The sequence below is a fragment of the Gymnogyps californianus genome, chromosome 1 (assembly GCF_018139145.2).
Source record: "Gymnogyps californianus isolate 813 chromosome 1, ASM1813914v2, whole genome shotgun sequence".
NCBI lineage: Eukaryota > Metazoa > Chordata > Aves > Accipitriformes > Cathartidae > Gymnogyps > Gymnogyps californianus.
Window position 1 is genome coordinate 160057651 of NC_059471.1, and position 14778 is coordinate 160072428.

Below are 14778 nucleotides of genomic sequence, written 5' to 3' on the forward strand. Positions count from 1 at the left end.
GTATGCATGTAGCTATAAACAAATCTTAGTTTCTCCAAGTCATCCATTCATGAATGACTGTGTTCAGCTTTGTTTTGCTGAGCAGTACCTAGATTAGGCCCTTGTCCTCTTGAGCACAATGCTTCAGTATCATGTCTGTTCCCGCTGAAGTCTGTATGACAGCTGAACATCATGAAATGTTGACAAGATCTGGTTCAAGATTGTGAGCCCACAAGTGGCAAGATGCTCTTTTTTATTGCAAAGTGCGGTGCTCTAGCGCGTATACATATGCAGTGCTCTCGCATGTATACATAAATTCTGCCTACAAATTGCTGTGCTTGCTACCAACAATGTATAGTGGTCAGAATACTGACTTAAAGCATTTTGTGGCAGATGGTTTCCCAAAACCTAAAGAAATAACATGTATTCCTATGAATTTAAAGAAACATCTTCTGTGTACCTGCAAGCTTGATTTAGTTGGAACTTTGTTGTTTCACTTAAGTAACCGCTATAGGATGAATATGTTGTACATTCTCAGCCTCAGCCAATTATTTATAAAATTGAGGTACATGCAGGGATGTACAAGCACTGGTTCCCTACTCTCAAGGTATTCAAATGTAACTTCAGTGTGGCAAGATTACTGTGACAGCTAGAATGAACAAGCTGCATGGTCTTTGTGGTTGAATGCTTACACGTGTGCACATACACACAAAATCAGTTAGATGCAATTGGTTTAATCGCTTATGAGCAGAAGGTCAATCTTGTCATGTTAAGCTGGTTGCTGACTGAAGAACAAAAGCTGTTTACTCTGAGAGAACCGGAGTGCAGTTATTCCATAAGGGCACTGTCCTGCTATATGCCAGCAACTGTGGAACAGAATGATTCAGAGGAGGCCTGAAACCTGGGCACTGACAGGGGTTGGGGTGCTGCGGAAGGCCTAGTGAAAAGGAGTTCCCTCTCCCAGGCTGGCATTCAGAATGGCTGCAGTGGTAGTGTTGGGAAACATATCAGAAGGATGCACACCTTCACTACAAAATATGTGATCTTTTAGTTAAAAATATTTGAAATAATTCTTTTGTAGTACAATGATTTCTGCCTGGTTCCTTCTTTTCCTTCACTTCATCTGAGATTCAAGGGTTTGAAATCTCTCTTTAAACATCCCACCCCACTCTACAGTGTCTACTGACAAAAAATTACTTTGACACAAGTTTGGGTGCAGTTTTGTGTGTCATGAAAATCAAACTCGGCTGTCTTCTCACCCTCTTTCTATTTTTGTAAATAAACTACTTCAGTGATTTGGAGATTTTACAAGGAAAAGGTGGTCTTTTATATCTTTAAAATAATAGAACAACAACTTCCAATTTAATTTTAAAAAAATACTCTGTCAAGCCTGAAGAATGAGCATGAACTGACCAGAAGGTAGACTCCTTTCCTTTCCCACTGTCTTCCAGAGAATCTTCACTTGGTTCAGAGGAAGTTTCCCATTTTACATCGTGATTCTCCTTTATGGGAGGGTTATTTTCATTCTCTGTTTCTCAGACCTTTTCCTGTAGATGGGAACGGGGGAAGGAGCCCAGACGTGGCAACACATTCTCAGGCTCCTGCAGGACCACCATGGCTTATGATGACTCCAAGAAGAAAGAAGGTATGACTGCTTCATAATCTCAGAGGGAGTTGCCAAAAAAAAAAAGGGTACCCTCTGCAGCCCTTGCCAGGCCATGCAGTCAGAGTGGGAAAGGAAGCTAGTATGCTGTGGAGCCCTTAAATTTAACCTGGCCAAGTTGCTGGAGGATCCCAAGCCCTTGATTTCCAGGTGTAAAGTACTGGGATTAGAACTTGAGAGAAATGGGTGGTATTTCCTAATGCAAACACCTTGATGGGAAACTCTGCCACTGCAGCCTTTCTTCTCCCTGCCAGGTCAATGGAATGGGAGACCAAGGATAAGGATATGTTTAGTCATGGTAACGTTTCTAGATCCAGTTGTCTTTAGAAAGAAATATACAAGGGTTAGAAATGAAATCTTGAGTGATTGTGTTACAGCATTAGAGCACTGAGCTCCATCCCTGTGGTCAGAGAGTACAGATTGTTATCTTTTAGGCCCCTGTGCTTGTTGGGTTTTGTGCATCACTCTGTGCCAACGTCCGCTGTTATCTTATTTTGTGCATAGTCCACATGTCTATCATTCCTTAATGGGGTATTTCATTTCTTCCTTTTTTCCCATTTCACGTAAATCTTAGAGTTCCTAGAGAGTAACCGAAGTGTTGATGACGTGGGGCTGGCAACTGGCAGGATACAGCGAGAGAAAAAGCGCTCTTACAAGGATCTGCTGCAAGACGAAGACGAGATAGCAACTCAGGTCAGGAAGCCCTCAGAGAAAAGGTTGAAGGTGTAAGGATATGTGTGAAGCTAGTGATGGAATGGGATGGATGGGTTTCTTGTTCTTTTTTATATAGAAATGCATGTAGAAGACAGCAAGAGCAGCTAATCGTGTCCTGTATTGTTCAGTAACTTTCCTGGGGAAAAGGAGGGGGTCAATCCCAATTACAACTGATTCTGATTTTTCTGGCCTCAGAAAACAGGGTAGTAGGATGCTGTCCTAGTCTTGATGTAGAACCTTGCAAGTCATAAGATAGCATGAATAACTTTTTACAAAAAAAAAAAAAAATTTAGAATTTATGGTTGTATAAATAGCCAGCAAAGGATGAATATAATGTTAACTGATGCGCTGTTGTCTTCCTGATTCTGCAGACAGCCTGAAACGATAGCTCGAGAGGTATGAACTTGCCCTATTCACGTCTTTGGGGCCTTAACTCTGAAATCACGTAGTGACAACTTAAGTTTCTTCAAAACTTTCCTCTTTGAGCTAAAATTTCTGCTGTTAGCTCAAAGGTGACTATCTTGTGATTATTTTTATTTTTTTTTAATCTGGAGAAGAAGTTCTAGTTTAAAATTAAAATTTTCTTCTACCATGCAGACGGAATTCTGTACAGGAGCTTCATTTTCAGACCATAAATTGGTCAAGAGACAAATAATAATTGGGTGACATGACAGATTAAGGACAATTTTTTGGCCCATCATTTTAATTGTCACCTCTCTGTACCTCCTTTCACTTTTTTTATCTTTTTCAGCTTATTAAACATGAACTGCTCACCTTCATTTTCAAGGCTTGACAGCCTATGCATGCTTTGTTATTTCTTAGCTTTATTAGGAGGTAGATGTCTGTCTTTTATCAACTCATCAGCTGATCTCCAAGTGCTGGCTTTCATTGCCCATTTCTTAACACTTTCAAATGTGCTTTTTCAAGTTTTCTTGTGTTTTGTTCCTCTCAGTTGGGGGGGAGCTCCCTACAGAGATCTGTCTTTCAATTTCCTTATAGCCCTCTTGTGCTGCAATGCCTACAGAAAGCTTGATGCCAGTTAGGTGGCTGATGTGCTGAAACCAATTCTGACTAATACGATTTTTTGTATTCTCCCACCTATCCCTACCATGCTTTTTGTCTCTTACCTTAAACCTACACTGCGGGCTCTTGGGGACAGAGTATGTTTCCTTTGCTTGTTTTAGCACCTAGAATAATGATCCTGGTTCATACCTAGGGTTCCTTGATGTTACAGTAGTACATGTAAGCTCTTGATATTGCTTACAAATTACGATCTGTGTCAATAGTCCATGTGAATCTCATATTATTTCCCTCTTGTTTGTCAGCAACTTTTTTCTTCTTATTCTAGGACACTGAGCTTTTTCCGGGGACAGAACCTCACAAAAAGAAGAGAAAGCACTCCTCCGATGAGTTCTGCTACAGAGGTAAGGTAGTAATCAAGCAGGGGAAGGGGCTAACAGATCATGACTTTGAGGAAAGGATGCTGTTAAACCAGTGTCATCAAGCTTTGTGGTTAGCACTTTATGGGGGGAGAGTACATCAACCTGTCCTAGGACAAGTAATCAGAAACCTGATGCTGATCAGCACCAGACAGCAAAAGATTAGGTAATGATACTTTCAGAGTCTAGCTTAACAAGTTGCCATTGTTGGGGGTAGAGATCTTCCACCCCCTTTTCATTGATAAGTTGTAGTTTTCTAACCCATGCTTTCCCTTTTGGCATTTGCTTTTTTTTTTCCCCTTTTGCATTACAAACTGTGATTTTACTTGCAGATAGTATTACTTTTTCTGAATTTATAAAAATAGAATGCATCAGGGTGAAAAATAAATGCTTTTGGGTTCAGTTTAAATACAGAAACATTATTCTCACAATTAATCAGCTGGCCAGAAAATGACAATTCTGTTCATAAAAGCTTAACAGGTTTAAGATTTATTTTTGGCCCAATGAAAAGAGAAAACCAAGCTGAAATTTCATCAGAATCTGTTTTCAGAATGAAAAAGCTTGTATTTTCAGTTCATTGGTCTCACCTTGGCTAAAAATGTCACAAAAACCTTGCACTTGAGATGTGATTTCAGGCTCAATAAGATACATTTTCATCAAAATATGTTATTTCACTATAGAATACAGAGTTTGACAAAACTTCAAGAACCTTCCTACTCTATCTTCCTGCCTTAAATTATTTGACCAGCTCAGGCATTACAGCTCCTGAATTGTATCAGTAAGGCTGTGCTGAGCTGGCTACAAGCTTCAGAGATCTTCTGGATTCCCACTTCACTTCTTTGGGCTAGTGTAATGCTGTCTTTAAGGGAATCATCTTGAGGTACCTTTCTCTTGATCTTTTTCAGGTGTTTCGCCTTTGGATCTACCATCAAAGAAGAAGAAAAAAGCAGTTTCTAGCCCATCCTCAGCTGATACAACCATGGATTTACTCAAGGCTATCACCTCACCTTTGGCCACAAGCTCAAAGTCTTCAAAGAAGACGTCTGAAAAATCATCTTATTCTTCCTCTGGCCATTCTGAAAGCAAAAAAGAGCACCACAAGAAGAAGCTGAGTGGGAGCAGTGGGGAGCACTCAGTGGATGACGGCAGCTTCCACAAATCTAAAAAAATGAAACCTCTCTACGTGAATACAGAGACACTTACTCTTCGTGAACCTGATGGCTTGAAGATGAAGCTCATCCTTTCACCGAAAGAGAAAAGTAGTGCAGCAGATGATGATTCTTTCTCCTATTCTTCAGCACCAGCAGCTGCAAAGAAATCTTCAAAGAAATCAGCTCGAGATGAGCAAGGCTCATTCCTGCTGGGTCATGAACTGCAGAGCTTCCTGAAGTCATCCCGGAAGAAGCACAAACCACCTCCGGACTCACATCCACCTTCTGAGAGTTTTGGTGCTGACACCTCCCTTTTTTCAGAGGGCCATGGGAGCGAGTATGAGATTTCAGGTATGGAGGCACCGCCAGAATCTGGTTCCTCTTCTGGTGGGGAGTTGGAGGCTGGAGAGCTAGTGATAGATGACTCCTACCGGGAAATCAAGAAGAAGAAGAAGTCAAAAAAAAGTAAGAAAAAAAAAGACAAGGAGAAACACAGAGAGAAGAAACACTCTAAGTCTAAAAAGAGTTCTGGGCATGCTCCTGTGGCAGTAGCAGAAGTAACAGTGTCACCTCCACCTCCTCCCAGTACCCCCTACGTTCTTCCTCCACCTCCTCCTGCTGTTTTTCACTCAGATGGTCAAGGTGAGAAGAGGAGGAAAAAGGAAGACAAGGAGAAGGACAAAGCTGAGAAATGGGAAAAGGAAAAGGAAAGAGAAAAGGAAAAGGAAAGAGAAAAGGAAAAGGAAAGAGAAAAGGAAAAGGAAGGAGAAAAAGAAAAGGAAAGAGAAAAAGAAAAGGAAAGAGAAAAGGAAAAGGAAAGAGAAAAGGAAAAAGAAAAGGAAAAGGAAAGAGAAAAGGAAAAGGAAAGAGAAAAGGAAAAGGAAAGAGAAAGAGAAAAGGAAAGAGAAAAGGAAAAAGAAAGAGAAAGAGAAAAAGTAAGGAAAAATTGGAGGGAAAATAGAAATTGGGTGGTGGGTAATGGTGAATTAGGCACTCCATTACAAAGGCATGTTAAATTGAAACAGAAGGATAACTAATACCAGGATCAATGGTTTCACTGAAGCATGTTTGGAAGGATGTGTCAGCCACTGTGATTTCTGTTTGTAGCAAAAGGAATATATATTCTCATTTTGTGGCACAGGCTGTCTTTAGCTGGCAGAGGTTCTTTGAAAAGGTTATACTTAATTTGCTTGATACAGGTTATGTGCCAAGCACAACTGCACCATTTTCTAAGATAACCGGTTCTAGCTATTGCCAGGCAGACTTTTGGACTAGTGATCTAGTCCATCATCACAGATCCTGTAAAAAAGAATTGAGCTCTAACCTGAAAAGTGAAGATATTTACCCATTTGTTCCTGTATTCAAATGAAATTCTAATTCTTACAGACTACCACATTCCCGGTTTTGTCCTGTACTCATAAATTCAGTTTTCCATGGTTAGTGTATAAAAATATGAGTAGGAGAAACGGTAGCTAGCATATGAATGAATTTACAGGTGATATAACTGTAGCTGTGTAAGTATATAAATGGGGAAAAGCAGTTTCTGTATGTTCAGATAGACAAGAGTTGCTTTGTGTGAGGAAATGGGCAAACATAGCCCAGATTTGTTCAGCCATTATTCTGTTCTATTTGGTAAGTTTTCTCTGATCATAGCTCAGCAACTGGTTATACCTCTGCTGTCAATGTACTTATACTGTCTATTTTCCTGCCAATTTGAAGTGTTTTGTAAGGATGCAAGGAATGGAACAAAATGTTATGATGAGGACTGAATTGTTTTGGCATATCTATAATAGGTACAGTGAATAGTATGACAGATACTTTTTTTATTATTATTTTAAGTTTTAATACTGAGATATATTAACAGAGTTGTATGTTGATCCTGGATTTAGAATAGCAGGTTGTTGTAACTTATGAATGAAATGCATTGATAGAGTTGTTGCAAGATAAGCCTTGTACTAAGACTGGTTCTGGCTGGTTCCTGTGCTTCCATAAACACTAAATTCAGCCAGAACATGTAAAACACTGCTTTTTCAGGTTCCTGATCTAAGCACCACATCTTTCTTTAAGTCTTCAATAAATGTCAAATTCTTATTAAATTCAAGTAGGTCTCATCATAATTAAAAATCTTTGTTTCCTTTTCTTCTTCTGACTAGCCAAAGAAGAAAAACATGTCTGCCTATCAAGTGTTCTGTAAGGAATATCGTACAACTATTGTGTCTGAGCACCCTGGAATAGGTGAGAGAATAATCTAGCCTTCTCTTCTCTTGATTATACATCAGTCAGATTAATTAGCAGAACATACTGTCTCTGTTTCATACCACCCTCTTCATTTTGACAGAATGCAAAGAATCTGCCAATTTTCTTTGAATAAGAGGTGGCAAAGGGGACAGGAATTGATTTCATGATTTGATTTCATTGCATTTTAACCAAGCTGTGAATCTGGATAAAGAAATTGCTAGCTCTTTCTCTCTTTACTTAAAGAGTTACCTTCATTGTGTCACTTTCCTGTATCTACACGTGTGACTTTATATTCCTGGTATCAGCTTTTTTCATTTTAAACAATAATGGGAATGTACACCGGCAATCATTTTCAGGACAGTGTGGAGAGTTCCAGTTGTGGAATGGGTTGCTTCCTAAATGTGTATGCATGGGCCAGTAAATTTCCTATGTTCTCTCCATGATTTTGTGATTTCATTTATTTTAAAAATTTGTTTTAAACATTTTTCTTCTTTCCTTCTGCCAGATTTTGGAGAGCTAAGTAAAAAATTGGCAGAAGTGTGGAAGCAGCTACCTGAGAAGGATAAACTGGTAAGTGTGTGAGATGTTTTTGTAAAATGATTTCTGTGAACTAGGTGCTTAGGTCAGAACATGCTGGCACCATTGCCACCATACCTTGAAAAATGCTACCTATGTCCCCAAAGTATGTAAAGATGGAAAGTATGGAAACCTTGCCCTTGCGATCATAAAAGCATCCATTTTCTTCTCATGGTATTGCTTCACCAGCTAGCTGTGTAACACCATTCTGCCTCCAGGTCCTGGCATCAGGTAACAGAATTACCTAATGTTATGAATCTCTCTTTTCATACCATGGTAACTGCAGATCTGGAAACAGAAAGCTCAGTATCTCCAACACAAGCAGAATAAAGCAGAGGCCACCACTGTGAAGAGAAAGGCATCATCTTCAGATGGTGCACCAAAAATAAAAGGTAATTGTTGCCTTTACTTGCTGTGGTCTTTTTCCTTGGACAGAGAAGATGGTGTTGCCTGTGGAATAAGGAACAAAGGTCCTTTCCTGCTTCACACCCCTACCTGCTTTCTCACAAGGCTTGACATTTAAATCATTGTATTACTCCAAAACAATTTTTCTGTGAGAGTGAGAATGATGTCAGCATTTTTCAGAAAGATTTCCTTGTCTAATTCATAGAACAGTATTGTTTTTAGCAGTTTAGGGATTGAAATGTAAAATAAGAAGAGGCAGCAGGGAAGTTCTAGTGGGATTAGTTTGCTGCTAGATGAAAAAGGGTTGTTCTTGGCTTGGCATCTCTGTTTATCAAATCTCCCAAACCAAATCTCCCAAATTGCATTTAGCTGAGGTAGGTGCTTTGTACGTGTAGAAGGAAAGTTTTGACTCCAAAGACCACAGGACCAGGTCCACAGAACTATTTAAGCATCTCATGACTTTGAGATTTGAACTTTACTAAGTAAATAGGCTTGTAGGTAAAAGAATGAAAGAAGAGAATGTGGAATTTTAATCTGTGTGTTTCCAGCTTCTCCAACAGGAGTGATTTCCCCTCATAAGAAATCCCCCACCAGCACCGTGGTGGTGTCTTCCTCACCAGCCAAAGTCCCTGAGACAGATCCTATTGATGTAGCTGCACACTTACAGTTGCTGGGTGAATCTCTGAGCCTCATTGGACACAGACTGCAAGAAACAGAGGTGAGTCTGTAACCAGCGATTTCACAGTGATGTCATGTAATCTACACACAGGATTGGGGAGGATTATTATCTTATTTTACTTAAAAGTTTAACCAATGCTTTTCTGTTAGGAAGAGAAATTAGAGATGGTGTATCGTGTTTCTTTGATGCGTTGCTGTTTGTTTTCAGTGAAATAAAAAGCCTTGTTTCTAAGTCAACAGTAGGCATCAAAGACAGACAGGTCCTTTGCAGCTCTAGGTCCTTGAAGGCAATTCTTAGTTCAGCAGGCTCTTCAGTCTTTTCTTACTATATGTTCACCTTGGATCTGGTACTTCCTTACTATCTTTGCCAGTCTCTGGTCCAGTTTCTGTTACTGTCTCAAGCCTTCTTAGAAAATCATCAGCCTTTACCAAGATGCTTTTCACATGTCCTGTTGTTTTCTGGCAGTATTGTACTGCCAGTGCTTTGGATAGGGGCTACTGTTGTTTCAACTTACCTGGTAATGTAGAAGATGTCATATTTTAATGGTTTCCTACTGTTAGATCATAGTGATTCTATGCATGCGCACGTGCGCACACACACGCACACACTTTCAGAACTCAGCCCAACCTGTAAGGAGAACACATATTTGGCTCAAATAATATAATTGAATTTTATGGCTACCGTGATCATCTCCTCCCACTATGCTTGCTTGTTTTATTAGCAGTAAAATAAATGTTCTTGCATTTTGTTTCTGGTATGACCGATTGAGGTCATTCTTCAGAGGAACAACTGGAGTAAAATCTCCCCCTTTACAGAAAGGCACACAAACAAATTCCCTTTCCTGAAAGTATATCAATGACTAAAGCATTTGTTACAGACTTAGCATTTCTTTAGACTTCAATAATAAAACAACTGTTGTCTTCAGGACTCATGTAGTTAACAAAATAGATGGTACGAAATGGCAAAGACATTACAAAAAATTATGGAATTAAGTGTTTTATGCAACTGACAACTTTCTGACCTTTTCTGTTGTTCCCTACTTTTTTCCTACACCAGTATGTTGCCTACTGAATTCTTAAATTTTTTGAGCCAGCAGTCTCTCTGTGAAGCGCATGGCATAGTTTTGTTACTGTGTAAATAATGAAAGTGGACTAGAGGAGCTCAAGAGTGAACATACTGTATCTGCATGAGAATCAATACAGTTGTGAAAGAACCATAATTTCCACTGCTCATCCCTATCCAATTTTTTCTTTCCTTACTTCCAGGGAATGGTGGCTGTTTCAGGAAGTTTGTCAGTACTTCTAGATTCAATCATCTGTGCTTTAGGCCCATTAGCATGTCTGACCACGCAACTACCCGAGTTGAATGGCTGCCCTAAGCACGTTTTGGTGAGTTACTTGTGGTGATTTCCATTCTAGCACTGTTAAATTTCAGTAGAGTCCAGCTAGAGTTTTTTGATTAATCACTCTTATGTTGTGATTATAATTCCAGTGCAATAAGAAAATTGTCTTGGTCATACACTTTTATAGAGGAATATTTCTTGAAATTCTTTCAGATTTTACTGTTGTACAATGTTGTGCAACTTTTTTTCTCCCAGTGGCAACTGACCTAATATTTGTAGCATTGATAGCAGTGTGTGTAGGTCCTGTTTTAGCGACTGAATCAATCCATCTGAATCGAATAAAAGCGCCTGTACACATACCAGTATTGTTGAAAGTTCTAATTTTCCGTAAAAGGCACCTTCTAGCTGCTCTGTATCACACAACCTGTTTTTCCTTTAGTAGCATAAAAAATAACTTGTGATCTCAGGATTCATAATGTGATTGAGCAGGGCCTTTTACATGTGGCTGTAACCTTTTCCAAGGAATGAAAAATAGTCTCTGTTTTAAGGAACTGCATAACTACAGGTTCTTTTCCACTTTAAACTACACTTAATATTGAGCCCTGATTTAGCAAGAGCTTGTGGCATCTATGTAGTGTGATGTGGACATAGATTAAGGTGGTAGCGGTGTGAAAGGAATCAGGAGTCATACCTCAAATAGGAGACATGAATAAAGCACTGAAGGAGAGGAGCAGAAATGAAAAATAAATATATAGTCTGCAAAAGTTAAGAGATTAAAAACAAATCTGGCAGAGTGAACAACAAAAATGGGATATGAATTGGCATGTTATAATAGGGCAGCCCAAACATTGATTCATTCTGAGAACGGACTGTTAACAACAACAAAGTTGACAGCTTAGGCTGTGAGCTCCTGCAAACTGGCTGTCTGCACAAAAGCTGAGTCAGCGGGGTGTTCCCGTCCTAATCCATGGAAAAACATCCTATGCTTTTTTTCCTTCTTGCTTGCCAAGTACATTCAGAGCAATGACACCACATGACTAATGGTGCGTATATTGGAAACTTGATCAACTTACTGTTACAAGGAGCACTGGAGCTTTAGGTGGACTAAGGCACTTACCCTTTACTTCTGAAAACTGGTATTCAGACTTGATAGTAAATAAATTGTTCTGATTTTTACTATCAGATACATAACGGCAGGGGTGTTCTAAGACATGGATAAAATTGTCAGTGGTCATGTTGCATGTAGAATGCAATTTATCTTTTGAGTCAGTAGGTGGCATTGTTAAATTCTAGAATCACAGCTGGTGCAGATCCAGCTCCTCTGTCTTCAGCAATTAAAAGGTGGTATTCCTAAGGCCGTCTTCAGCCATCCAGCCACAGGCTTGAGCTTACTGAAATTCTGCATTTGAAGAACATACAGATAATATAGTCCTGGTTCTTGTTTTCTGATGTGCACGAGAAGGACTCTTACTCTCAGAATTCTATTACGTTTTGCAAGGAAAACTGGAGGGCACTTCTTTTTCCCATCTGACACCCTATTAGTGGGTGTGTTTAAGGGTTTTTCTCTTTATTTTTACACTACAGAATTTCATAAAGGACTTGTGAGTGTAATTTTTTTTTTAGATGCTACAACTTTGATCACTTTGCTCAAGTCCTTCATCACTAGTCTTTCCTGTGGTTGATGTGATATGGTCGATGTGGCTTGTTTCAAATTCAGAGATGGAGTATGGGGTTCATGAGGAGGAGGTCACTTGAGGAAAGCCTCAAGCATTTTCATTGTTTCCAGGCGCTTACAAATACTGAGGCTATGTTTAGTTAACTTACATTTCAAAAAATGCGAAAATAAGCCTAGCAGTGGTGGTGATGACTAGGCAGATTTGGTTGTCTCATCATATGATCACTTGTAAGGCAAGTGAACATGCTTAGTACTCTCGTCTGTGTCATTTTTTAAGGATTTTGAGTCATTACCTGCCACTAAAAACTATTGAATTTCTTTTCCCAGTCAAACACACTAGACAACATCGCCTACATCATGCCTGGACTTTGATGGGAAAGGATCCTGGGATGTACTCAGCCTCTGCGTAACTGACTTGTGTACATACGCACTACGCCGGCACTCCCGAAGGGCTCCGTGTGTAGAGTTTTAAAGTTTTATATCTGTATAGTATATACATAGGATTGTAACTATTTGACTTCTATTTTATGAAAAGTTGTGAAGTTAAGCTGAGAAAACCCTTTTGTGTTGGTGAGTGAAATGTCCTCCAATCTGAAAGTATTTTGTATGAAGAATTCAGAAAGCTTTTGAGATACTCGCCTTAAATTCAGATCCTTTAGTGGGGGAAGCAGCCAGAGAATGGACTTCTTGATATAAAGAAAAAAACGTCACCATGAGAGGGGTCATTGAAAGAGGTGGCCCAGAAAGGTTGTTGACTCTCCATCCTTGATGATACTCAAAAACTGAATGAGCAGCCTGCTCTATTTGGACTTTCTTTAAGCAGGGGGATGGACCAGGTGACCTCCTGATATCCCTTCCAGCCTAAAGTATTCTGATAATCTGTGGGCAGGTAGAGATGATAATATATTTTGGACCAAGGAATAGAACTGAACTCTTCACCAGCCCTATTTCTAACTGTTTTTCAGTTTAAAATCTGCTGCTTGAGGGGAAAGCTGGATAGCTGATCAAGATGCGGAGGTCTTTGCCTCTTCGTCACTTCTTCCAACCCCCCCCTTCAGTCAGTAATAACTGAAAGTTGTCAGCATCAGCTGGCTGGTCTGGTCGCTGGCATTTGAAGTAAAGTGGAAGATGATAACGAATTTAATCTTTTGTTGTGGACTTGCACCCAAATCGTCATTAGCACGATATATCAACCAACTGAATTGGCTTGAGAGCATGAACCTCCTGCTGATTTTTCCAGGGCATGGTCAGCCTGCTTTGATGGAGAGGAGCGTGGAAGCAGATGGGAAAAACTTGGATTGCTTCTGCCCATCTTGCATCTGTTTTGTGAACAGACAGCTCTGGTTTCTGAGATCGCTCATCCCCCATCCCTTTCACCAGCAGTATTGAAAGAGCCACGGTGCTGCTGTGAGGCAGTGACTAATGACCAGTTTGAAGCAGTTATGGCTGAGTAAGGCACATGCGGGTCGATTGGACTGATTCCCCTTCCTTCCAGCCACATACTTGGTGTTTGGTTTTCTGCTCCTCTAGAAGAGGAGCCGCAGGAGAGCATTTGATTCTCATATAGGCTTTTGTGTGTCTGTATGTACGTGTATGTGGTGTTCATATCATATGTATTTAACTTTTACCAATATCTGTAACAGATTTTAATTTATCCTGTATATTTCTGTGTGTGTGTATATATATATATATACATAATTTAAAAGCAAAAATCCCTCCCTCCACCAAGAGTGTGTGGAAAATATGAATCGTTTGCCTCACTCCACTTCCTGCAGGAATCAGTAGTAGTAAGCATTGGCATTGTATGGGGAAACACCAGGAAGATTTTAAGTGTTTGTAGAAACAGGCTATCTTGTGAAGGCAGTTAGAACAACTGAAATATAATTTGATTCTAGCCTTTCCAGCCTTATAACGTAGAAGTTTTAAAATGACAGAAGAGCACTTTTTTACTTCCAGTCTGAAGTCTAGCTTCTGTTTTTCAGGGCAATTGGAAGCGAGCTGTCCCTCCTTGTGGCTGAGCCCCAAATCACATTTAAATTAAATCCTCAGATGTGCAGGAGGGTTTTTCTCCCCATTCCTCTTTACCATGTGTTCCCCAGCTGTGCCCGTACAAGGTAGTCTGTCTCTAATGGAGCTTTTCTCAGTGCAGTGTTAGGTTTTTGTCAGTCAGTGGAGGAGGCAGAAGGTTCTCAGACCACCGTACAAAGTTCTCAACCCAAGCCTCAGGCCAGAACATACATGTTTTAACAATATATGACTAATCCCAGTGAGCCTGGAATTGGGAAGGGCCCAGGAGGGAAGCAGTCCGATCCCGCTTCGGATCCTGGCCCGTACTAAAGCATCTGCTGTTGGGAGCGGCACAAAATCACTGGCTCTTTCCAGCCAGTTGAGAGCATTGTGGTGAAGGGGTAGATCTGCTTTCTAAGGAACAGAAGGGGATCAGCGTTAGCTTTGTCGTCTGTACAATGGAAAACTCTTGAAGAGTGAATAACACACACAACCCTGGTGTATTGTATTTTTATTAAAATTTGTACACTTTGTATAATCTGTATCTTGTGGTATTTGGTACTAGAGGGAAAACTTTGGCAAGACTTAGCAGTTTTTATATTTTTGTTATTTCCTTGCTGTTTGATCCAGATTACAATTATACAAAGAAACTTTTTTGTACTGTACTTACAATATAATTTTTTTTTAACATTTGGAGTATTGTCATTCATTTCTGGCATGCACCGTGTTCTCTGCAGCTGTTAGTACTCGTATTCAGTGTCTCCCAGCAAAACACGTCCGATTCTAAGCTGGTTGAACGCACTCCGTTTGCAGGCAAGCTATACTACCTCCAGTAGCGCGGGTCATCCAAAACATCACCCAAAAGACGGGATGTCAGGCGTGGCGGTGCTCGATCGCGATTCGCCCCGGT

At 40.0% G+C, this 14778-nt stretch overlaps 1 protein-coding gene across 2 annotated transcripts; it reads left to right on the forward strand.

Annotated features, from left to right (window-relative positions):
* The first annotated feature begins 1484 nt into the window (after nucleotides 1–1484).
* On the forward strand, nucleotides 1485–14558 carry HMGXB4 (HMG-box containing 4). 2 transcript variants are annotated; one of them, XM_050897174.1, is made up of 11 exons: nucleotides 1485–1624; nucleotides 2217–2365; nucleotides 3705–3780; nucleotides 4701–5629; nucleotides 5858–5881; nucleotides 7100–7181; nucleotides 7690–7754; nucleotides 8047–8152; nucleotides 8714–8883; nucleotides 10110–10232; nucleotides 12189–14558. In XM_050897174.1, the coding sequence occupies exons 1-11, from the start codon at nucleotides 1486–1488 to the stop codon at nucleotides 12231–12233; spliced, it is 1908 nt and encodes a 635-aa protein (XP_050753131.1). In that variant the 5' UTR covers nucleotide 1485; the 3' UTR covers nucleotides 12234–14558. The 2 variants fall into 2 exon arrangements, with proteins under 2 accessions (XP_050753131.1, XP_050753122.1); XM_050897165.1 differs by having other exon boundaries at nucleotides 2217–2335; nucleotides 4701–5881.
* The last annotated feature ends 220 nt before the right edge of the window (nucleotides 14559–14778 follow it).